The sequence below is a fragment of the Chiloscyllium plagiosum genome, chromosome 16 (assembly GCF_004010195.1).
Source record: "Chiloscyllium plagiosum isolate BGI_BamShark_2017 chromosome 16, ASM401019v2, whole genome shotgun sequence".
NCBI lineage: Eukaryota > Metazoa > Chordata > Chondrichthyes > Orectolobiformes > Hemiscylliidae > Chiloscyllium > Chiloscyllium plagiosum.
Genome location: NC_057725.1, coordinates 55,919,146 through 55,944,382, shown reverse-complemented (window position 1 = coordinate 55,944,382; position 25,237 = coordinate 55,919,146). Strand labels below are relative to the sequence as shown.

Sequence of the window (25,237 nt, the reverse complement as noted above, 5' to 3'; positions counted from 1 at the left end):
AATGTGGACCACGACTTCGGGCTGCTCCCCCTCCCCCTTAAGGACCCGGAAAACACGATCAGAGACATCACGTACCCTTGCACCTGGGAGGCAACATACCAAACGTGAGTCTCTCTCGTTCCCACAAAACCGCCTATCTGTGCCCCGAACTATCGACTCCCCATTTACTATTGCTCTGCTCTTCTCCACCATTCCTGAAGAAGGACCTGTGCCCGAAACGTCGAATCTCCTGTTCCCTGGATGCTGCCTGACCTGCTGTGCTGTTCCAGCAATAAAGTTTCAACTTTGATCTCCAGCATCTGCAGACCTCACTTTCTCCTTCTCCACCCTTCCCTTCTGAGTAACGGGGACAGGCTCCATGCCAGAGGCCAGAGCCCCACTTGTTCTTGAGGGGAACGGCCGCAGGGGGTCCCTGCACTGGCTGCTTCCTCCCAGTCCCCCTCACTGTCACCCATCTATCTGCCATCTTTGGAGTTACTACTTCCCTAAAGCTCCGATCTATGATCCCCTCTGCCTCCCGAATGATCCTTTTGTTGGCACACTTTTTTTGTTTTCTGATAAAGAACTAAATCCTGCCTTTTAATGAATCTTGTGCTAGATCTCCTTGAGGTCTGGATTACTGTCTAATTTTTGGGGATTTTGATTCGGTTGATTCTATGGCTGATGATAATGGTTTTGCTGAAGCACTTTGCCACTTTTATCTCCAGTTGTGGCCACTTGCTTGATTGTCCTCTACTGGTGCTTTTGTTCTTGGCATCTTTAAATTCATTGATAATTTTCTTTAGTCTCTAATTATTTTCCCCACAAACATTAAACTCTATTGTTGCTGCACAACAATTAATATTCTCAATGCGTGCTACAACTTTCATTTTAAACTGAGCTGCATACTTGTTAGTCTTTTCCAAAGACAGTTTCCTGAAGAAGGGCTCATGCCCGAAACAGCGATTTCTGCTCCTTGGATGCTGCCTGACCTGCTGCGCTTTTCCAGCAACACATTTTCAGCTCTGATCTCCAGCATCTGCAGTCCTCACTTTCTCCTTTTCCAAAGACAGTTCATATCATTAGTCTTGTCAGTTGGCAGGGAGATCATCTCTAGACTTGATGGAAATATCTAGAGCTTCTCATGCACTCTTTTAAATGAATGAACTGTAGTCATCATCAGTAAATAATAAATAATTAACATGGTGTGAACTCTGGAAAAACTAGAATCAAGTTTTAAGCAAAATTGACTTTAACAGTAGTAAATATGGTCTCTCTCATCTTCAGGTTATAAAAATTTCTTTTAACCATACATAGTAACACAGTGCTTGCAATCTCTTCAAATTATTGAGACGACAGGACTGAACCATGTAAGTTTAATGCTAGTGTGTAGAGCATTTACCTTCCTCCAAAAGTAAGGTTTGTCTTGATTTAATTGCAAGATTGATTTATACCTCACAAAATGGCTTTGAATGGCATTTGTCTTAACTGAAAAATCATTTTGAAAGCTCTAGTATTGTAGCTTAGTACATGAATTTCATAGTTGTGGTATTTATAAGAGAGAATGTGTTAATTAAATTTACTAGTGTTTTTTATTTTAAATTAAATCTAACAGAAAAGAAGCAGTAACATCATTGTCAAAGCCACCATGGCCTGAAGTCAAATTGCCAGATCCTGCAGAAGAGGCAAACCATCACATAGGTAATAATTGTAATTATACAACTTAGTGGAATGTGTATCACATAATGTATGCACTTCAACTAAGGTATAATCTGAAACATTCTCCCTCTGTAGCATTTATGATACATATAAAAGACTTGACATCTCTTATTAACAACTCTGCCGTAGCAGCATTGGATATAATTTGATATGAAGAGTTTCCAAAGTTAGCATGAGATTGCTTTCGTTTGACAAATATTGAGAAGATTTCTGAAGCAATACCTACAAACTATGGTGCCAATAAGTTAGTTTTATCAGTTAACTTTCTCTTTTTGCAGAAGTTGTACAAAATGTAAAGACTCTGATTTCCATGGGAGCATATGGCAGATTGTTTGCAGTTGTCCACTTTGCTAGTCGGCAATGGAAAGTAACCAATGAGGACTTGATCTTGATAGAAAATCACATTGAAGCAGACTGCGGGGATAGGATCAGATTAGAGAAGGTATGGAATGAAAGTGACCTTATGGAACAGGATACATTCATCCAATCAGATATGTATCTTCATCTTTACCTTGGAAATCTGATCTTAATCTTATCACCATAAGACCAGATGCATTATCAGGGTGTTGTTGAGATTATTCAGTTTTTTTAAAAAAATGTGTGTGTATATTTTTGTAGGTTCTGCTGGTTGGTGGGAATGACTTCACGCTAATCGGTCGTCCACTTCTTGGGTAAGATTTCGCTTATAAAAATTAACAAGATACGCTAAATTACAACTACCATGCAGAAAGTATCTTTTGGCTTTTGACTGTCTGCAAGAGCTAAGTAAATTAAATAGTTTATGTAGAAATTGATATAGAATAACTTTATTCAACATTGCAATTGTTTTCTCCCTAAGTCCCCAAAAGGCATTTTCCTCTTCTGCATGTAAAAGAGTTGATGCTATTGTTGGCTTATTTGGGAAACTCAACTCACAGCTAATCTTTGCCTTGTAGTTGAGATCTGTTTCTCTGATAAGTAATTCCCTTACAAGTAGAGAATAAAACTCTGTCCAGTGGATTTGTTTGAGTCCTTGGATAATGAACCATTTCCAGGCCCTGATCCCACTGAGTTAAGAGTACACATCTGCAAACTTGTCAGGGAGGGTCCACTCTCCAATTAAAATGCTTAGCAGCTGTCTGAGTCTGTAGACCCACCGCCAGAGTTGGTAGCCAGTGCCTCTGGGAGAAGATGAGAGCAGCTCCACCTTGAGGTCCCCTTTAAGGCAAGGTAAATTCAATTAAACAAAATTGTGACTGCAACTGTGAGGCCACTCATGAAAAGGAGAAACACTTTCACAAGATGACTGGCTGAAGAGGTTGGGGCCCACCCCCTGTAGGCATTTGTCAGATTTGATCCTCAGTGAGGTGACCCTTCTGCCACTGAGAAGGTTCCGTAGGCATGCCTGGTCAGCCAAGACATGGATAATAATCTCTACAGATAAGCTAGCTGCTGCTGAGAGCTGGAGAGCCTCTGCAGGTGATAACCCACCTCTGGCAAGTTCGCCAGAGGCAGGAATGTGTCAAGTCAGTGAACTGATACACATTTCTCAAATTCCTGTCAGTGCTGCCTTGAAACCCATACCAGTGGGACTGGTAATATTCTGCCCATTAGAGGCAAAAAGTTTACATTTTATGACCGCATCAGTAGCAGAAAAATATTCTGAATTGTAATGTTATTCCATATTTTGATTCACCTCAAGGCTTTACTATTGGACACATTTGCCATAAAAAGTGATAGCAACACCTATGAAATTTCTACAACAATCAGACTTGAATGTGACTTTTGCTCATCAAGTAATAGTACTGAAGACTTTACATACATGGTTACTTCCTCCTGTAAATATAGACAAAGTTCTCTGTGGCTCAAAATGCTTAGGGCTGCTGGTTAGTTCAAAGAACTAATCACAATATTCAGATTTCATGAGTCATGTCGTGGTCCAAAATCTGATGTATTTCACTTCTTAAGTGCAGGGGACATATCACATTACTCAAGATGCTGTTTAATATAATTTGTTGTTCTTAGGCGAGACCTTGTACGAGTGGAAGCAACTGTCATTGAGAAGACAGAATCTTGGCCTAAAATAAACTTCAGATTCAAACGGAGAAAGCGTTACCGCAGAACAAAGAGTAAGTCAAGATTTCAGTGTTTACAACTGAACAACAGTTTTGATTTTAGTATATTGTTACCAAATTTAGTGTCTCATCTGTGCTGCTTAAAGATTATTCTGCATAAGACCATATAGAATTCAATCTTGCTGCTTTTATCCTTTCATTAGTACATAAGAGTGTAAAATCCCTTGGTGCTTCCAGATAAACTTTACATGTAGATCATTTGTCACTTTCTGCATTTGATCATATGTGTGAAAGCGGCAACAGTGATTAAAATGTCCTTTGTGTAAACCTCAATGTGACTTTGCATTCTATTTACCACTGAACATTTTGTTCCTTTTTTTATAGGCCATTGCTAAGTTTTTTTTATATTTTACTTTTGTACTTGTTTTTACTGAATTCATTTATCCTCACTCACTGATTCCCTTGTTTGATGTATTTTTCTTTCCTATGGACTAGGCTGGTGGCTCAGAACCTAACTTTTCCAGTTGTTTTAAGCAGATGTAAGGTGAATATTCCAGGATCGATGCAGCTGAACAAATGCCTCCATTTTAAACAAAACCAAATTTAGACTAACATCACTATTTGAAAACCCCACTGACACGAGAACGCAACTTAACAAAGAGCTGTTCAGATTTCCTGCAACATTCCCATAAACACACCCCTTGGCAAAAAGATAAATTCAAACACAGGTACTTAGAGAGAGGGGATCAGTATGGAGCTGTTTCTTTGAAAACCCAGCCAAAAACTAACCCAAAACTAAAAAAAAACCTGAACTGGGAGAACTATCCACTCCCCTTTCTCTTAGCATCTGTTAGCCATTATTAAAGTAGCCAGTTCAGAATTTGTGGCACCTCAGCCTTTACAACCCCTCTCAAAAAATACCAAGGACAAAGTGACCTTGTTAAAGGAGAAGCATCGTCACATTCTCTAACTTTCAAGTTTTCTTTGCTCTTCCTAGTCTTGACACTACAATCCTAATTCTTGATGCAGAATGTTAACTTATATCTGTGCAAAAAATGTGTGTTGTGTATGTATAGAAATCTTTCCAGAGATTAAGTTTTCCACTATCACCAGGCTTCATTTGAGTGGAACCATACCTTATTATTCTTTTACAGTTATTGTGCAACCTCAGACTGTTCTCAGGATCAACACAATTGAGATTGCTCCAGCTCTGACCTGACAACATAAATATTCTTCACCTCTGTCTCAGTGAAATGAAAGAATGGCATTCTGTAAGCACTGTCACTGAGTCCTGATAGACCAGTGATCATATGGTATTATCTAACATTGGATTTGTTTCCATGCGTGACTGTTGAAATCTTGCGATAGGAATTGTGTTCTAGATCCATTGTATGTAATGTGGAAAGGATATAATGTATGTGAAAATAAATTTTTTATAAAAATCTGATTATTAATAGTGTCCTTTGGGGAGCTATCATGGAGGGAGGAGAATCTCACTTGTTCTCATCCCCATCCTTATCATCATGCTACAGCTGGACAACAGTGTACTTGTTGATAAATCTAGAAGTTCTTCTCCAACTTGTGTTCGCAAGTCATTTTTTTTGGATTTTGTGGGGTTCTGTATTATTCAAGAAACTTATTCTAAATGCTAGTTGGATACTAAAAACTAGTTTTGAGAGGGCTAGAACAGTAGAGCAGTCATGTACTGCTGAAGCTGTATAAGGCTCTGGTCAGACTGCATTGGGACTATTGTGAGCAGTTTTTGGGCCCTGTCCCCAAGGAAGGATGTGCTGGCCTTAGAGATTTCAGTGGAAGTTTAAAGAATGATACAGGCGATGAAGAGCTTGTCATTTAAAGACCCTAGGTATGTACTTAGTGGAGTTTAGAAAGATATGGGGATCTCATTCAAATTTACAGAATACTGAGAGGTCTGAACACAGTAAATGTGAAGGTAACGGTGGCTCAGTGGTTAGCACTGCTGCCTCACAGCACCAGGATCCCGGGTTCGATTCCAGCCTCGGGCGACTGTCTGTGTGAAATTTGTACATTCTCCGTTTCTACATGGGTTTCCTCCAAGTGCTCCAGTTTCCTCCCACACTCCAAAGATGTGCAGGTTAGGTGAATTGGCCATGCTAAATTGCCCATAGTATTAGGTGTATTAGTCAAAGGGAGATGGGTCTGGGTGGGTTGCTCTTCAGAGGGTCATTGTGGACTGGTTGGGCCGAAGGGCCTGTTTCCACACTGTAGGTAATAGAATCTAATTATTGTAGGAGAGACTAGGACTCTGTGAAGGGATGACCCTTTAGAATTGAGGAGGAGAAATTTCTTCAACTAGAGGGTGAAGAATGCTATGGAGACCATGACCATGTCATTGATTTAAGACAGAGATAGATAGGTTCTTGATTGGTTAGGGGGAGAAAGCAGGAGTGGAACCGATAAACATATCTGCCATAATCGAATGGCCGAGCAGACTTGATGAGCTAAATGGCCTAATTCTGCTCCAAAACCCCATAGTCTTATTTACCATTTCTGTGCTTACTTGTTCCAGCAGGAATCCCAAGACAATGATCAGGAGCTGGAATTCTAGATAACTTTTCTTCTCCAGTGCCCAACGAGTAGTTTGTTAAAGGATACATACAAAAAATGTTACAGTTCTATTGAAAGCGGATTAGCAAAAATTGTCGTGGAGAGAAATAGACCAGTAAAACTGTTAAAGTCCAGAATTCCAGTGGTAAAGTAAATTGATCTGTTCTGTCACTGTAAAGCAGTAAGAGTTTGATTAGTTTTTTTTTTTTTACACATTTATAACCTTGATTTCTACTAATTTGAAGAGGTATATGCACATCTGCATGCTAAACTGTGAACTAAGGGAAAATTGGGCTGAAATAAACTGCGGAACAAAAGTTAAATTCTAAATTATATGAAGAAAGATCCTCAGAAGTACATGCACCTCTGTTCAGTTTTACTGATTAAAGCAGCAGTTTCAAGACAGTATGTTTTTAATTAATGCCCTTTATTATGCTATATAGTTTTAAAGTAAAATAGTTTTTATGATCATTTTCCCGTATACAAGTTGAATAAACAAGAATCCATTGAAAACGTTTTTAATACTGTTCAAACTAGTGTAGTACCATGATACAATGAAAAGAACTTAGATTTAATTGAGACTTGTCACACCAGGACCTACTTCACAATAAATTCAAATAGCAGATGAAATTAATTTGAATCGCATAATCAATATTTAGCAATGTCGATTAAGAAATAATTAGGATATGAAACTCTTCAAACGGAGTTTGAATCTTTAAGTTCAATGAGAACAGGCCAGAGTTGCTTGTGTTTAATCCATAACTTTATAAATACAAACCCCCAGTTTATTGCACTTAAGTACCTGCCTAGGTTAGGGGTTCCAGTGCTGGCTTGGGATTTGAACTCAAAAACCTCTAACCCACTACGAATTGTACTAGGTTGATAAACATGACCTATAGTTGCAAAAAAATAGAAAAATTCCATCACAGCAATCAGCTGGTGTTGCTGGCAGTGAATGGAGCTTACAAAAAATATTGAATCAGTAAAAGTGGCCATAAAATTTTGGATTTGTTGTGAAATACCAACTAGTTCTTTCAGGACCCCTCGTATCCTTCAGTTAACATGCTGTCCCCATCCAGTTTGGTCTATGAGCCTCCAGTTGCATACTAACCTAGAGCATTTTGCTGTCTTAAGTTCCCAGCAAGGCACTCAGTTGAATCGAAGTGTTATGCTGAAAAACAGACAATATTGTGGAAGAACTCTCACCACGTTATGGCAGTGGTTCAAGACAACAACCCACCATTTTCCCAGCATAGCTAGAAATGGTCAATAAATACCAGCTCTCCCAGCATGATATGTCTTTTAAATTGAATTATGCCTCATTAGGAGTCAATGGTTTCAGGTCAGAGGGCAGAAAATATTTAATAATTCTGCCTTTTCAATCAGCAGAATAAACATTTGGAGTGCATTATTTATTATGCAGTTTCAATAATGCTGGGAAAGAATGCAAAATGTCCTTAAAACTTCTAAAACAAAACATTTCTTTAATTTCCTGTTCAGAGGGTTCTAACAAAAGCAATGAATTACTGCTGGCATGGTACAATCTTGATTTTAAAAAGTAAAAAAAAAAGCTTCCTAGTCATAAAAATTGGCATCCCACATTATACACGTTTGCCCACTTAACAAAAAGAATTCACTGATTGGAGACGTCTCAAAGCACTACCCAGAATGTGATAAGGTGCTATACAAATGCAAGTCCTGTCTTGCATGAACGATGAACTCTGGTACATCAACTGCCAAAACTAAAGGCATCTGAAATTATACAAGATCAAATGTTTCTCAACTAAATGTCAACATAAATGGATACTATTATGACACAATGACAGTTTATTTATATTAAAATACAGACATGTAAAACATGAAAACAGAAATACTAGAAACACTCAGCAGTCAGGCAGCATCTGTGGGGAGAGAAGAACAAAGTTAGAGTTTTTAAATGAAAAATTGTTGGGTATTTAAAGTTAACTTTTTCTCTTGCCACAATGCTGCCAGAACTGAATTCCCATCATATTCTGGTTTCAAATTTACAGCATCTACAGTTGGTTGTGAAGCATTTTGTCATCTATAGAGTTGTTGGATCAACACCTGCTATTTTTCATTAAACTTTGGATAATGTAAAGGACATGAAATGATTATAGCCTGTCTGCATGCAGGTAAAATCAGTAAGCTTTTGTATGTGACATCACGGCACACGCTGCTGCAGGGCAATTAATGGATAGATAACTCACAAACAATAATGAAAGCAGTTCATAGCACTAACAATATTGAGCATGCAATTTGATAGCACAAACTTGAAGTTTGCTGAAAAGCAAGATATGTTGCTAAACACTTTCATTTTGCACGGATCAGGACAAATACAAGGATGAATAGGTGTTACCTGGTTAGCAAGTCACTTCCATTTGACCAAGGCATTGCCATTGAGAAAAGCACAGAATTATAGGCTCATCATTCAAGGCAGGCACAAGCTTCCACTACTGTCTGGCTTCACTGGTGATTATGTACAGGTCATTCTGGCATAACGCAACAGTTGTGTTCTTCTGCAACCTCATTATAGAAAATCGCATTGTGGAAGGTTGCTAACAGAAAATTACTATACCCGTTCAGTACAAAGTTCATGTTATCCGAACAACATCCACAATTCATCAATCATGGTATAGGCAAATCGCACTGTGAAAACAGTTTATAGCAGAACTACTTGTACCTGGGAAGTTTTATAGCTCCAAGATTGACTACTTCATCAGTCTCATGTACAGTATCCCAGCCATTTGCTCTTCTTGCAAGCTTCATGCTGAAATAGAGTGGAAAGCTATCTTGCAAGACAATGGCTGTCCTGATCAGATCATTACTTGTTGAGTATCACAAAAACTTGCAAATAGGCTAAAGACTTTCAATCCTGAAAAGTGCTATCTCAAATTTGAGCAATAGATCAAGGAAGTAGTTCCACACTGTTACTACGCATTGGCTAAATAAATGGTGTTTTCCTACTAGCAAGATGCTGCAGTCAGTCCAGAAAAGTGTTCTTTCTACCCATGCAATTGAGTAGCATCATGTGAGAAATTTGTTGCTGGCACAATACAAAAGATGTGGGCCACAATTCTCAGTCATTGACTGATCAAATCATACAGCATTTCTTTGGTTGTGCATAACAGGCAGAGTACAGACCATACTCAGCCAGTTGACAGTTGCAAAACCCAAACCAAAACATTTATTGTTAAATGTGATTGGACAGCACTTACTGAACAATCCTAATTGTGCACCAACAGCTGTATTAACAACCAATTTAAGATCATGTCAGGCTCATATTATAGTTAATTTATATTTGCTAGAAATAATACACATTAATAAGCAGGGACCCTGCAAAGCAGAGGAAAAATATTCAAGCTTTGTTCCATATTTGAATTACCTAGGAACATGGGGAACCCATAGCTTTCTCCATTTCAATGCTTTGTTCAATCAGACTCAACTTGCAGTCTGATCATGGATTTTGTCTGTCGGATTGAGCCACACGTATTGTGAATGCCACCACTAGGTGGCACAGCACTATAGCCCACTCAAACACAGTTTGGCATTGAAACATCAGTTGCCTGGAACAGAGTTCAACTCCTGAGTTGCTCACTGAAATCAACACCGCCTGCTTTGATCATTCTTAAAAATGTTTCATTACAATATTTAGAACTTTGATAGAAGTTCTGAGAAAGTTGGTTTGTGCAAAGAAATATTTTCCTGATTTTACTAAAACATTTTGCAATGTCCCATTTGCTGTAAATACTAATTGGAAATGGGTCAGCTTCATACTGTGGTGTGCTCATTTGAGAGTCATTTCTGGTCAGATAGAGTTTGATCAAAAATCAATGTGCAATCTGATCTCAAAGGGGGAAAACCCCGAAAGGCTTGGAAATCATTGTAAAATCTTTGAAAATGCTCTGGCAATGTAATGGGTGTCCTTGTCACAGAGCGGGAAACCATATTTTTAAGTGAAGGGAAAAGTCATCACGGCAAACATAATTTAAAAGACTCCACGGTACATACTTGCGCAAACACATTTTGGCAAAGGCGGCTGTGTTGTGGTAACGTGGCATCACCAATTCTGTCCATATACAATGACCATTTTGCCTTTCATAGTAATTACTCTGAGGGGATAGATTGTTCTGATCATTTGAAATTTGACATTGTTGGAATTGGCTTTGATAAATGCAAGGTGAAAAGCATTGACATCCTGTTTCTCTTAGCAATATTTAATATTCACTCTGATGGACCAGTTGTCTTTAAATTACAACCACTGTCAAACCTGGGTTGCTTTCATTCTGAAGTGGCACTTGTTCATGAGGATAATTGAATATTCAATACTGATATTGTGAGACACCTTCAGGAAAGTGTAATTTTTTTAAAAAAAGGATATTGACCTGCTGCTGGATATTTAAATTATCTTTGGTACAGCATTTTTAATAAGTAATTTTAAAAAGGTCCAGGTTTCTTAGAGCTACATGGGATGGAACACTAACCTTGCCTATAAATTCAATTTCAACAAAGTTAGAACAGAATGGCCATTACATGGACAAGGTAATTGACAATTAGTGTTGGTGGGAGCTCATATGGCAGTGTTCTGGAGTCTCCAAAGACTTCAAGTGAGATTAATAAATATTTCACATTGTTAATTCTATGCAGTTTCAGTCACTAGAAATATTGTCTCTTTTAAAAGGTATATTCTACTTGGCTGCATACTTGACCCTATGGATATACTATAGGCATCATTAATGGATGCTGCTTGTATACTATTATACTGTGAAAAAAAAATGTCTGCCATATACAACAGAAACTGGTTCATTCATTGCTAAATGCTATTTCAAATATCAAGCACAGGAATACATTACAAATTCTATTATCTCATTGCAATATACATCCATGTTGATTCTAAAGGAATGCCATATGAAATCTGTTATCGGCTTTTTTGCCAGTGTGCTGCACAAAGTATAAATTGGTGTAACAAATGGGACACAGCAGCACAACACATAGCAATGACAAAAATACATCTATGTTCAAAGGCAAAAATGGTTCTAAAGGCAAATATGGTAAAACACTAAGGGCACGTTCCTATAGCTCAGGAATGTCTAGTGAAGCCGTCAGTTTATTCAAGTTACCCATCTTCTCTCAGCTCTCATGACAGTGGCGAATGGACCTTTGTTCATTTTCATTTGCAGCAACCTTTTTTCTTGCTACAGTCATCATCTAAGTGCAAAGCATCCTCTCTCTGTTTGTCTTCCTGTTCACTCAGCAATCTGTAAATAATGTTTGTTTTAAAATAAAAATACAGTACTCAATCACCATTCCCTGCATTTTTCAATGTTTGAATCAAAATTGTATTTTTAAAACAACTTTCAAATTACAAGTACCTGTACTTTTGTTTCAGGAGCACACTTTTTTCATATTACATACAAACTGCTTTCAAATTGGAAAACAATCCTTAAATAGTTGCCATGTTGTTCGCTGGATGATTAAATAACAGATCAATTGACTGCAACTTGGATCACATAGTTCAATATCACTGCAGTCTGGATCACATGGTCCATTATCACTGCAGTCTAAGTCACATTGCTTCAACATCTCCACAATCTAAAACTTTTCCTTCTAATTTTACTCCAGTGAAGTGACTTTAACTTGTACTTAAATAGCACCTTCAAAACAGCAAACAAGTTGTTTGAAATACACAATGCACTTTCAAGTAGTTTCATTTACTTCTTTCATATCAAGTCACTTATTGCTCAATCTGCTCATCTAGATTTTCGAAAATAAATTATGTCAATGAATTAAATATTCATCCTCCGCATGGGACCGGAGAAATATCAGAAAACCAATAACGCTTTGAATCTACTCATCAGAACATTCTTCCATCTTCCTTACATCTCATGTTGAGCTCTTTCTTCCCTACTTCTGATCTGATCCCTGAGAACTTGCCCAAACACCAAGAATGAGTAGGTGACCTCAGCATTTCAACCTGATTAATCAACATTTTGCTAATATCACGCTTAATATGAGCATGTGTATGTGGATTGAGCAATGAATTTCCCTGAGTCACTGTTTAATCAAAGTGTACAGAGACTTCATCAAATATATGTCAATGTTTTTATGTCCAGTACAGGCATGAACATATTAGAAACTTTTAAATTTATAAAAGACAGCAAAAGGATGCCAGATGAGAATCATCTGATTTATCTTGAGGAAACAAAAGCATACATACTGACCTGATGCATACTCAAACGAGTCATTCGGACACAAAAGCTACATTGAAACACCTTCAAGCACAAATACTGTCTCAAGCTTTTTAGATGTGAAAATGTAAAACCACAGGATGCCTACTGACTTAACCAATTACCTTGTTTGGAAAAAAAAATTCAGCGCTCGCTGCAAGATCAATTGGGTAAGGCAGCCATTTAGTCCACTGCTTTAAAAAGAAACTACAGAAAATTTACTGAAGGAATTCCATCACAGTCCACACATGGCCATCAGATGCTATTGGACGAGATAGAGTTAACCAAGCAAACAAGGTAATAAAACAGCAATACCTTGGATATGGAAGAACCCTTCTCCAACTTGTCCCAGATTTAAGATCTCAATCTCATGGCAAGTCAGTCAGCTTAAATGAGAAACCTATCCTTTGCAAGACCTACACTCCAGCCAAAGCATCAACTCAATTAAGATCCACTAAGACTGCATCTAGTCCACTACTTTTCGTCATTTATATAAATGATTTGGATGTGAGCAGAAGAGGTATTAGTAAGTTTGCAGATGAGACCAAAATTGGAGGTGTCGTGGACAGTGAAGAAGGTTACTTCAGATTACAACAGGATCTTGATCAGTTGGGCCAATGGGCTGAGGAGTGGCAGCTGAGTTTAATTTAGATAAATGTGAGGTGCTGCATTTTGGGACAGCAAATCTTACCAGGACTTATGCACTTAATGGAAAGGTCCTAGGATGCAGGTTCATAGCTCCTTGAAAGTGGAGTCACAGGTAGATAGGATAGTGAAGGCAGTGTTTGGTATGCTTTTCTTTATTGGTCAGAGTATGGAGTGCAGGAGTTGGGAGGTCATGGTGTGGCTGTACAGGACATTGGTTAGGCTATTTTTGGAATATTGTATACAGTTCTAGTCTCCATCCTATTTGAAAGATGTTGTAAAATTCGAAAAGGTTCAGAAAAGATTTTCAAGGATATTGCAGGGTTGGAAGATTTAAGCTATAGGGAGAGGTTGAATAGACTGGGGCTGTTTTCCCTGGAGCGTCGGAAGCTGAGGGGGTGACCTTCTGGCGGTTTATAAAGTCATGAGAAGCATGGATAGGATAAATAGACAAAGTCTTTTTCCTGGGGTGGGGGAGTGCAGAACCATAGGGCATAGGTTTAAGGTCAGAGGGGAAAGATATAAAAGAGACCTAAGGGGCAACGTTTTCATGCAGAAGGCGGTACATGTATGGAACGGGCTGCCAGAGGAAGTGGTGGAGGCTGGTACAATTACAACATTTAAAAGGCATCTGGATGAGTATATGAATAAGGGTTTGGAGGGATATAGGCCAGATGCTGGCAAGTGCAACTAGATTAGGTTGGGATATCTCGTCGGCATGGACAAGTTGGACCGAAGGGTGTGTTTCTGTGCTTTACATCTCTATGACTCTTATGACCCTATTATATTGTGAGCATAAGGAAGTAGAGAAAGGTTGGTCATTCAGCCATTGAGCCTTTCCACTATGCTTCACCTGTACGTAATGGTGTGTGAGACATTGTGCTACCACTTCTGTGGCATGCACATGAAAATAAATCATCTTTATTTCTGAATATACAAAGCCTGTAGCTGGAAAATATTAAACTTGGGACAAATTTGATCCCAAACCCTAAATAAAAATGCATAGTCACAAACAGAATGGAGTATTAAAATTTATTAAAATAAACTGATTAAAGTCTATTTATTATTAAAAAGAACACTCAGTAATTTTGCACCCAGTGTCCTACACACATTGGCAAAATATTGAGATATTACATTTATCTGGAAAGATAGAGCTGCTAAAGCATCATTTTCATTAGCTACAAGAATCTGAATCCTCAAACTTTCTTTTAATAAGCAGCATATAATGTCCATTTGGCTATTGACTGTTGTAAAAGCTAAACAACTTTGAAATGTCAGCACTGGTGACCACCAAAGTCAGAAGGCTTGGGATCAAATCCCATTCCAGAGACCTGAACATAAAAACCAGCTGATACTCCAGTGAAGTACTGACAGAAAATGGCACTTTTGAAAGTGCCATCTTTCTAATCAGACATTAAACTAAGGCCATGCCTGCTTTCTCATATGGATGCCAAAAGAGGCCATGGTACACTTAAATGGTTGAAGAGTTTAATATATATAGACTATGAAATGCTGGATAATATTTATTCATTCTTTCATTTCTTTACCAATGGTAAAGCTGATATTCATAATGGAAGCACAGATAGATTTTTAACTGTTTTATTCATTCAAGCAAACATATTTTAAATAAATAATGTTAAGGAAATAATGATAATTTACCTTGCCACATGCATCAGTGGTTCCATTACATTGTACCCTGATTTGGCACTGCATTCGTAGAATACTGCATTATACTCCTAATTTGAAAAAAAAAATGTATTATTCATTTTTTCCTGTGAGATATAAAATTTACAGAACAAATGTCTCCTTACAAATACATTAATATTTCCAAATAGCTGTTTTTGTGCTAAACATCCTCAGTAATTAATGTGAGATTGGATATATCAGGGTATACTTGGTTCCGAATTGACTATTAAACGATTGATGTTTTTAAGTGGTCCAGGGATATATTTTAAAGTCAGTAACTTCCAAAATGAGATTTAGTTATACTGTATTTTCACCAATTCACATTTCATTAGAACACTGAGCACCATATCCACAGGCAAATCGGGAAGAAGAATAAACATGGCATTATTAATATTCCCATAATAGAGAACAAATATAATAAAGTCAGCACTCGTCAATACAAACTAAGAGTACATCTTGTCAATTTCAAATAACGATTCCTCATAACTCTCTTCATTGGATCAGCATTCGTCATTGAGCCTTTAAAAGATTTTATAGAATAGCTTATCTAATCTATGCTAGTAATTTTACTTCATATGAGACCTCTCCTATTTTATTTACTTCATTAATCCCTATTAACATAATCTGCCCCCTTCTCCCTGATCTACTTCTCTAGCTTCCTCTCAAAGGCATTAATACTATTCACCTCAACCATTACATGTAACTACCCAAAATTCACATTCTAACCAATCTCTCTGCAAAGACGTTTCTCCTGACTTCATAATGAAATTCATCAGTAATTTTCTAGGTACTAATTTTTTTTTTAAAAATGAAAGTAGTCATAAAGGCAGCTTGTACAAAGATTGAACTGCACAAACTTTATTCTCTCAGTAGGGTGATCAGAATTTTGTATTTCATTCACTCCTGTTGATTTTTATTTAAGATGGTATAAACAGCAGAGAAAATCGTTATTCTATGCTCATTATTGTTAAGACATGGTTTAATGAATATACCTATGTGGTAAGGTGTGATGCCACTATGACCTCAGTAATTACACATCAGTATCAAAGACAGAATTTACTGGAGAAACTCAGCAGGTCTGGTAGCATCTGTGGTGAGAAAGAAACAGATTTAATGTTTCAAGCCTAGTGACCTTTCTTCAGAACTGAAGAGTCCGTCACTGGACTCAAAACATTTACTTTCTCTCTGCAGATGCTGCCAGATCTGCTGAGTTTTTCCAGCAATTTTATTTACTCCAGATCTTCAGCATCCACAGCCCTTTGTTTTATTTCAGTAGTCACATGCCAGTGGGCTTGAAACCTGTGCAGCACAAAGCATGTTGCTCCTGAGCCTGACCATTGTGTACAGTGTAATAAGGAACATGGTTGAACAGCTGCTGAGAAATAGGGCTTGAGTTTACATGAACCCAAACTGGGAGTAGATCAAATAATTATGTTTGTGGTTCCATAAATTGTATGAATCTCATGCAGTTGGCACTTTTACAAAACCTGAGGAGGTTGAAAACCTCCAAAAGCTAGATGTCAATTTAGAATCCGAAAATAATCAAAATAAGTAACACCCAAAAAATGGATTAATGTGAACTAATATTAATCCCATTATTACACCAATCTTGGCACAGGTTTCAATGATAGTGCCACAGATTTTAGTGCTCTTTACATTGGATGCAGAGTAGATAGTCCAAAGTGTGTTCACAGGCTTGAAGTTCACGTTCTACATACCTCTGCTAACCTTTCACCTTCTGTTTTGGACACCTGTCGTGGTTCACAGTCTACAGCATCTACCTTGTTGCCAAGTAGACAAATAGCTGCCCTCTCATCCATTCCTTCCTGTTTAAATCAGAACAGTAATAAGAAACTCTCTTTATTTGGGAAGGAAATAAATTATATTATTTTAATTTCCACTTCCAAAACCTAGATTTGATATTATCTAGGCAGAGCATATGAATAGGATTGTTAAGAAGGCATATGGGATGCTTGCTTTCATCAGTGGTGGCAGAAAGTATAAGACCAAAGAGGTAATGTTGCAGTTTGTACAGAGCGTTAGTCAAGCCACAGCTGGAATATTGTGTGCAGTTCTGGTCACCTCACTACAGGAAGGATGCGTTAGCACTAGATGGGATACAGAGAAGGTTCACAAGAGATGTTGCTTGGAATGGAGAAATTGAGCTGTAAGGAGAGACAAGATAGGTGTGGATTGATTTCTTTTGCAGCAGAGAAGACTGACGAAAGACATGACTGAGGTGTATAAGATAGTGAGGTATATGGATAGGATGAAGAGAGAGCTGGTCACCTTAGTTGATGGGTAAATCACAAGAGGGCATTGTTTTAGAGTAAGGGGTAGGAGATTCAGAGATGTGGGAAAAACCTTTTCCACTGTGTGATGGGAACCTGTAATGCACTGCCTGGGAAGGTCAGAATCCTTACAATCGTCACGAAACATTTGGATGAGCACTTCATATCCATATCCCTGAATGTTATGATATGTGCAAGAAATTGGGATTAGTGCATCTTTAACGATAGTTGTGTTGGTTCAGATTCGATGGGCTGAAGGGCCATTTCTGCATGATGTGAATCTATGTCTCTATAATCCAATAATTGGATAAAGCAGACAAGTCAGTATGAGTCACAAATGCTGAATGAAGTCTCACAGTAGCATAGTCAGCTGGTAGGATATAGTTTCCCATCAATCAAATCTACGCCCAGAGGATCTCCACATCAGATGGGAGCAGAGGGAGTTTGAACATAAGACATATGAGCAGGTGTATACAACATGATTCATTCAGCATACTCCACCATTCAATATTAAAGGGGGCTTCAACTCACCACCACTTTCCCAAGGACAACTAAAGGTGGACAATATAAATGTTGGCCCAGCCAGCCAAGCCACATCCCAACAACGAACAAAAATAACATTCAACTTTCCTGCTTGACTGCCTACCACCTATCCCTCCCCACTTCCCCCATATCCTTTAATTCACTGAGAAAGACCAGAAGTCTGCAAATCCCAGTTTTATATATGGTCAATGATGGAGCATTTTCAACTTTCTAGGAAAGAGAGTTCCAAGCAAGAACAACTTTTTGAGTGAAGCAATTTATCCTCCTCAGTCCTCAGCAAATCTTTCCTCCTGCCCTCCAATCTCAAGAGGCTGGTTAGTAAATGGGACTAGCATCCTCTCCTCTCAACTCTGATGAAGTTTAAAACCTAATATACCTTGACAAAGTAAAATACACGGTGAATTCTGCAAACATGACATAAGGGCAGAAAATGGCAGAGATACTCGGCAGGTCTGGCAGTTCTATGGAGACGGAAACAGTTTTTGGGCTGAATATTCAACTAGAGCAACTAGTTGAATATTCTAGTCATGAGCAACTAGAATCCAGTTATGACCCTGTTCCCGATTTTCACTAGTGCAGAGTAAAGATGCAGGCAGATTAGTGTCGCAAGCCTGCATTCCCAACGTGGTCTGCTTCTTTGTGAGAAGAGATAACTCTTAGTTCCTAGCAATTTTCATGAAGCTTTAAAGGACTTGTGATTTGTAATGCCTCACCATGTCAAGAACTATCATGTGGCTGAGGGAACAATTTGAAAAGGTAAGATCAAATTCCTATGCCAAACTATGTTAACCTCCATCTAGGCCCTTCATGAAGTCCATGCCAAATTATGTCACCCACCTACTCCCCATGGCAACATATGCACCTCATGCCAAGCAATGCAACCCTGACCTAATGTCCATGACCCCTCATACAATCCCCAACCACCACCCCCACGCATGCCAAGCAACAGCTCCCACCGATCAATCCCACCCCAAAAGTCATAGTCCCTGATACCCACAATCAACCTGCATGACCTTGCATACCCTCAATGCCAAACAATGTCCCTTTACTCACCACCCATGGCTCCTTGTGTGAAGCTGTGCTTTCTTGTGATAACATTTTATGTTATTGTATCATTTTGAATATGAATTTTAAGTTTGCCCTGAATGGGTTTTTAAGCTTTAGTTCAATAAGAAGTTTTTTTTTCCCTTAAGAGGTCAGAAGTTTTGAACATTGAGTTCAAACATAAGAAAATATATGACTTAAGCTAAATGACTAGATAAACTACCTGGGTGTTAATTGATTAAATGTTTACAGCGTTGACCTTTTATGATATTCAGATTGACAGACTAGAGGTCACAATCAGGTTTCCATTGAGAAGAAGTTTTATATCAACAGAAGGGCAATTTATTTTGTTTTGAGTCCAGGTTTTCAGAGCTGGAAAGAAGTATTCAACTATTTTATAGAAGTCCTACATGTAGAAACAGGCCATTTGGCCCAACAAGTCCACACTGACCCTCCGAAAAGTATCCTACCCCAGACCAATCCCCCCCACCCCTATATTTCCCCTGATTAATGCACTCAGCCTCCACATCCCTGAACACTACGAGCAATTTTCAATGGCCAGTTCACCTAACCTGCACATCTTTGGACTGTGGAAGGAAACCGGAACACCCGGAGGAAATCTACGCACCATGGAGAGAATGTGCAAACTTCACACAAATAGTCGCCAGAGGCTGAAATCAAACTGGGGTCCCTGGCTCTATGATGCAGCAGTTCTAACCACTGAGCCACCACGCTGCCCATTTTAAAAAATTAAGTAAACAAAGCTTACATCGTCAGAAATTTTTAACATTTTGTTCAAACATAATTACTAAGAATAACTTAAATGACTAGATAAACTACTTGGGATGTTATTTTATTAAATGTTTACAATGTTGTAACAAACACAGATAAACCGGGAACATGGAATATGGAATAGAGTCCTTGCAGGAAGCAAATAATATGTGAGAATATTCAAGTTAACTGGGAGTCAATGGGCTTACAGTGACTTATTTGTCGATAGTCTGTCCTCAGAATGGAAACAAAAAAAATCTTAAGGAAGGGACAAGTCAGAGATGGTTTTCTGAACAGGGGTAGAAATTGAAAGCAAAGTTCTTAAGGTTTCAAGTTCTAGATAAGAACAGGAAATGACACTGAAACAGTAAACATCAATGTATTCAAAACATAATTAAAGCAGCACAATCTCCCATTTGCTGCCTCTGCAAATCTACAAAAGGTTCTGGTTTTCCAACTCTTCAAATTAAAATTAAAATTCTTGATTTAAATATCTTCCTCCTCTCTAAAGCCTCTTCAGGTGTATAGGCATTCCTAAAAAAAACCCTTCCATTTGGTTTCTGTCTTTTGCATTCCCCCCTTCTTTCACCCGTCAGCAACTGTACCTTCTGCCAGTATGGTTCACCATTAGGGGCGGCACGATGGCTCAGTGGTTAGCACTGCTACCTCACAGTGCCCAGAATTTGGGATCAATTCCAGCCTCAGACGAACATCAGTGTGGAGTTTGTACATTCTCCCCATGTTTGCATGGGTTTCCTCCCACTGTCTAAAGTTTGCAGGTTAGGCGGATTGGCCACGCTAAATTGCCCATAGTGTTCATGGATGTTTTGGCTAGGTGGGTTAGCCATGGGAAATGCAGGGTTACAGGGATGGGGTAGCGGGAAGAGCCTGGGTGGGATGCTTTTTGGAGGGTTGGTGTGGACTCAATGGCCTGCTTCCACAGTGTAGGGATTCTACGATTTGCAATTTCCTCCTTAGACCCTTCCCTGTCTCCAGCTACATCATCATTAAATCTATCGTTAAAACCAATCTAACCTTTTGCACCAGTCTGATGGCCTCCTCTTTGGGTTGTCACCCTTTTGAAAAAAACAATCGCATTTTTGCAAAGCACTTCAATACATTCTATCGTTAAAACCATTGTATGAGGTGATGTAAGTGATGGCAATGGTTCAAGGCTTTTAGCCATTAATTTACTTATTTTGCTAATGATAAAGACAGAGGATCTTTAGCCTCGGATTATTGTTTTCTTAACTTACTTCTCAGATTCTAAACTCACAAAGTGGATAACTATAGGTGTGAGCCAATTTCTACTATTTTGTCTCAGAACACTGCCAGACTGCCTCCAAATATAAAACAGTTCAGAGGGAAAGCAAATGACCTCTTTTCTTCCACCACTCTCTGCCAAAAGTAAGTGTAAAACCTATCAAATCTTCAGTAAGGGTTTCTTGGTGTTAGAAGAGCAATAGCAGCACAATCTCTATTGTCCTACCTGAACACTTATCATCCAGTTCCTGACAGCAGTGAATGAAGTCTCGGATGTGACATCATACACCACCAGCACACCATCAGCTTTGCGGAAATACTGCTTGGTTATACTGCGAAACCTTGAAAGAAGACATCACAATGTAACAACATTTAATTACAACATTTGAAAGGGTATATGAATAGGTAGGATTTAGAGAGATTTGGGCCAAGTGCTGGCAAATGGGACTAGATTAGGTTGGGATATCTGATCGGCATGGACGAGTTGGACTGAAGGGTCAGTTTCCGTGCTGTACATCTCTATTACTCTATAACTGAACCAGAATTTACTTTGTATTTCTCCATAAAAAGGTAGCGAAGATATCACCTTCCTTGTCGCCTGAATAGCATTAACTGGACAAAACTTAAACAGACGTTTTCTTGTTAATCAACTGTAACTAATTTCTCTAACAGCACCCTACATTTCTTACTGTGAGAATATTGTAGATCAAATACATTTAAAAGTGAACTCCTGATGAGATTATCACCATGACATTAAACCACTGATCAACCAATATAGCAGAAGATGGAAAGGTAAATCTATATAAGATAAACTAAGACTTGTACTTGCGAGTTTTTCAATCAAATACTTTAACACATCAGTTTTCAATTTAAGATATACAACATTATTTTAGAAAAGCTCAGAAGACTGCATAATGGTCACAACCACCTGATGAAGGAGCCGTGCTCTGAAAGCTAGTGCTTCCAAATAAACCTGTTGGACTATAACCTGGTGTTGTGTGATTTTTAACTTTGTACACCCCAGTCCAACACCAGCATCTCCAAATCATGGCCAACTATTCACATAGAACATAGAACATAGAACAATACAGCACAGAACAGGCCCTTCGGCCCACGATGTTGTGCCTGGTGTTGTGTGATTTTTAACTTTGTACACCCCAGTCGAACACCAGCATCTCCAAATCATGGCCAACTATTCACATAATTCATAACAATGACCAAGATTGCAGTCAAATTGCAAACCATAGCAATTCATGTGTTAAAATGGTCTTGGTCACAGATTGAAAGAAAGAGCTTTTGCTCTCTGATGCAACATAGCATGGATAAAAAACTATATTGCTTTTAAGTCAGCCAGGTTCATTCTGAAAGGTATATGTACGTGTTTCCCCTAAATTTCCCCTATAAATGACATGCTAGCCAGAGGAAAAGAAGCGCAGGCCAGTTACCTTTCTTGCCCTGCAGTGTCCCACAACTGTAATGCCACGCGGGTTTTGTCTACAACCAAGCTCTTCACTTGAAAATCAATGCCTGACAATGGAAAGAAAATAAACACTCATAAACATCGCCAAAAAGAGAGACATCCTGGTGAAGTTTTCCATCTGGATAGAATTACAAGGCTACTAAACCTTTGGGGGAACAACATTTTATCCTTCAGGAGAAGAAATTGAAAGAAAAGTTAGTGTTATCTTGAAGAATGGACTCGAGAATATGGAAAATATAACATTGAAAACAATGGCACAAAAAAAATCAGTTTCTGGCACTGTTGGTTAGAGAAAAATGATGTGGTCTAGTTATTTCAACCCATCTAAATTTTATTCCTCAGCCAGACAGAAAGTGATGAATGTTACACAACAACAGAGTCAAAACTCTGTCGTGGTTTTTTTAGTTCACTGATTAAAGCATCTATGCCAAATGTATTTGTTAACTTTCTGGAACTACTTATTAAAATGGGACACCCAAGTAAGAAGTGGGCATATGTACAGCACCTTTCCCATTGCTCCACTCCCCCAAAGTATTGCCATTCACGGAATCACTTTTAAAAACAACTGCATTTCGCAATTTACACATATGCCAAGATACGAAACAGCAATGAGAAAGACTACAAGGTAATCAGTTTTGGACGTATTGATTAACAGATAAATTCAGGCAAAGACATCAAGAGAAATTACAATTCCTTTAAAAAACAAGTCTTGAAATCATTTATAACAGTGCGAGTGAGCAGATATGGCTTAGTTCAAATACGACATTGAGGAGGGAACATCAGGAACTGCTGAGGTGTGAACGAAGACAAAGAGCCCCGAAAACACAGGCTTCCAGATACCAGTGTCAGATATTTTGGACAAGGTAGGTTTTTGAGTCTTGCATAAGCTGTCCACCTCCATGAGTAGTAGCCACCAAATTAGTCTCATTAAAAGTCTTGTTAGGGTTTGTAAAGTTGGGGGGGTGGGGGGGCAGGGGAAGCTGACTGAGATTATCCAATAGGTCCAGTTTCCACAAATGACATAGAACAGTAGAGCACAGGAACAAGCCCTTCAGCCCACCATGTCTGCGTTGTAATGTCATTTTAAACCAATCCCATCTGCCTGTATATGGCCCTTATCCTTCTATTCCCTGCCAGTTCATGTGTATACATAAATACCATTTAAATATTGTTATCGTATCTGCTTCTGCCATCTTCCCTAGCAGCATGTTCCAGGCATCTACCACCCTCTGTGTAAAAACACGCCTTGCACACCTCCCTTAAACTTTCCCCCCTTTCACTTTAAAATTATGCCCCTAGAATTTGAGATTTCCTTCCTGGGAAAAAGGCTGACTATCCACACCTCTAGTAACTTAATGTACTTCTACCAGGTCACTCATCAGCCTCTGAATTTCTGTCAGAAACAATTCAAGTCTGTCCAACTTCTCCTTATAGCTAATATACACTAATTGAGGCCACATACGAGTAAACCTCTTTTGCAACCTCTCCATAGTCTCCAAACCTTCTATAGAGTGGTAACCAGAACTGGATACAGTCCACCAAATACACAGTTGATTTTACATCTTTCCTTAATCTGCTTATGTATCTATTCCAATATCTCCCACTGGCTACTGGGAGGCCTATAATATAATCCCACCTTAATGATTACACCTTTATTATTCTGGAGTTACATCCACATGGCTTTATTGGATGAACCCTCCAAGATGTCCTCTTTCAGTACAGCTGTGACATTCTCCTTAGTCAGTAACGGAACTCCCCCACCCCTGCTACATCCCCCTCTATCTCACCAGAAACATCTCAATCCCAGAACGTTGATCTGAGAGAGTCCTGCCTTTCGAATAGAATCCATACAGTGTGGTAGTAGGCCCATCAAGTCCACACCAACACTCCAAACAGCATCCTACTCAGACCTACCCCAATCCCCACCATGGCTAATCAACCCAGCCTGCACATCCCTGGACACTGTGGGCAATTTAACATGGCCAATCCACCTAACCTGCACATCTTTGGACTGTGGTAGGAAACCAGAGCACTCGGAGTGGACACAGGGAGAAACTGTGTGGAGTTTGCAGTGGGTGGAATCGAACCCGGCTCCCTGGTGACAGTGCTAACCACTTAGCCACTGTGCCACCTGTAACCAAGTTTCTCTCAACCAAGTTTCTGTAATGGCTACCACATCGTAATCCCATGTACGAAGCTCAAGCTCAAAGTTCATTTGCCTTTCCTATTATACTCCTTGCATTAAAGTAAATACATTTCAGATCGCCAGTCCCATCATTTTCGTTAACCTGGTCCAGCCTGTTTTTCTTATTACTTAACATCGACCTTTTCCACAATCACTCAATGTGCTGACCGACTGCTGTTTCCCACCCCACTGCCACACCGGTTTAAACCTTCCCAAGTGACAGAAGCAAACCTGCCTGCTACAATCTTGGTGCACTCCTTGTACAGGTCCTTCCTCCTCTGGAAGAGATCCTAATGATCCAGTTATCTGAAACCCTCCCTCCTACATTAGCTTTTGAGGCACACATACAACTCTATTAGCTTCTTATTTCTGGCCTCACTAGCACATGACACAGGGAATAATCCCAGGATTACAAACCTAGAGGTCCTGTTTTTCAACTTTCAACCTAATTCCATGAATTCCCTTTGTAAGATCTCATCTCTCTGTCTGCCCATGTTGTTAGTATCAATAAGGATCACGATCTGTGGCTGCTCACATTCTCCTTTCCGAATATCCTGTACTTGCTCAGAGACATCCTTGACTCTGGCACCAGGGAGGCAACACTCCAACCTGAAAACAGTGTTGTTCAACTTTGAAGGAGTGGAATCCATTGGCAGGTTAGGTGCAGCAATCCTGGCAGGACTTTAAACTTACTCTACCCAGTTGAAGCGTGGCATGGACCAGGGGGAGGTATTGCCAAAGGCCAT

The 25,237-nt window shown here is 39.0% G+C and overlaps 2 protein-coding genes across 4 annotated transcripts in view; one reads left to right on the top strand and one right to left on the bottom strand.

The window, feature by feature from the left end:
• Positions 1-6,519, top strand: part of mrpl21 (mitochondrial ribosomal protein L21) — a 21,247-nt gene extending 14,728 nt beyond the window's left edge. The window contains exons 3-8 of one of the 3 annotated variants that reach the window (XR_006313984.1): positions 1,595-1,680; positions 1,977-2,140; positions 2,317-2,369; positions 3,703-3,806; positions 4,907-5,023; positions 6,304-6,519. Coding sequence is in view for 1 of the 3 variants with exons in the window: in XM_043706169.1 (XP_043562104.1) it covers positions 1,595-1,680; positions 1,977-2,140; positions 2,317-2,369; positions 3,703-3,806; positions 4,907-4,971 (472 nt within the window). In the remaining 2 variants the exon portion in view is untranslated. Of the gene's footprint in view, positions 1-1,594; positions 1,681-1,976; positions 2,141-2,316; positions 2,370-3,702; positions 3,807-4,906; positions 5,200-6,300 lie in introns of those variants that run through there. The other 2 variants (XR_006313983.1, XM_043706169.1) reach the window with 2 other exon arrangements.
• Positions 6,520-9,566: 3,047 nt separating this feature from the next.
• The window catches only part of LOC122558105 (EF-hand calcium-binding domain-containing protein 4B-like), a 17,509-nt gene continuing 1,838 nt past the window's right edge, over positions 9,567-25,237 (bottom strand). Inside the window, exons 2-6 of the mRNA XM_043706425.1 lie at positions 22,272-22,353; positions 21,053-21,167; positions 16,633-16,740; positions 14,888-14,964; positions 9,567-11,614 (exon numbers count right to left, since the gene is read on the bottom strand). Coding sequence (XP_043562360.1) covers positions 11,527-11,614; positions 14,888-14,964; positions 16,633-16,740; positions 21,053-21,167; positions 22,272-22,353 — 470 coding nt within the window. The 3' untranslated portion in view covers positions 9,567-11,526. The remainder of the gene's footprint in view (positions 11,615-14,887; positions 14,965-16,632; positions 16,741-21,052; positions 21,168-22,271; positions 22,354-25,237) is intronic.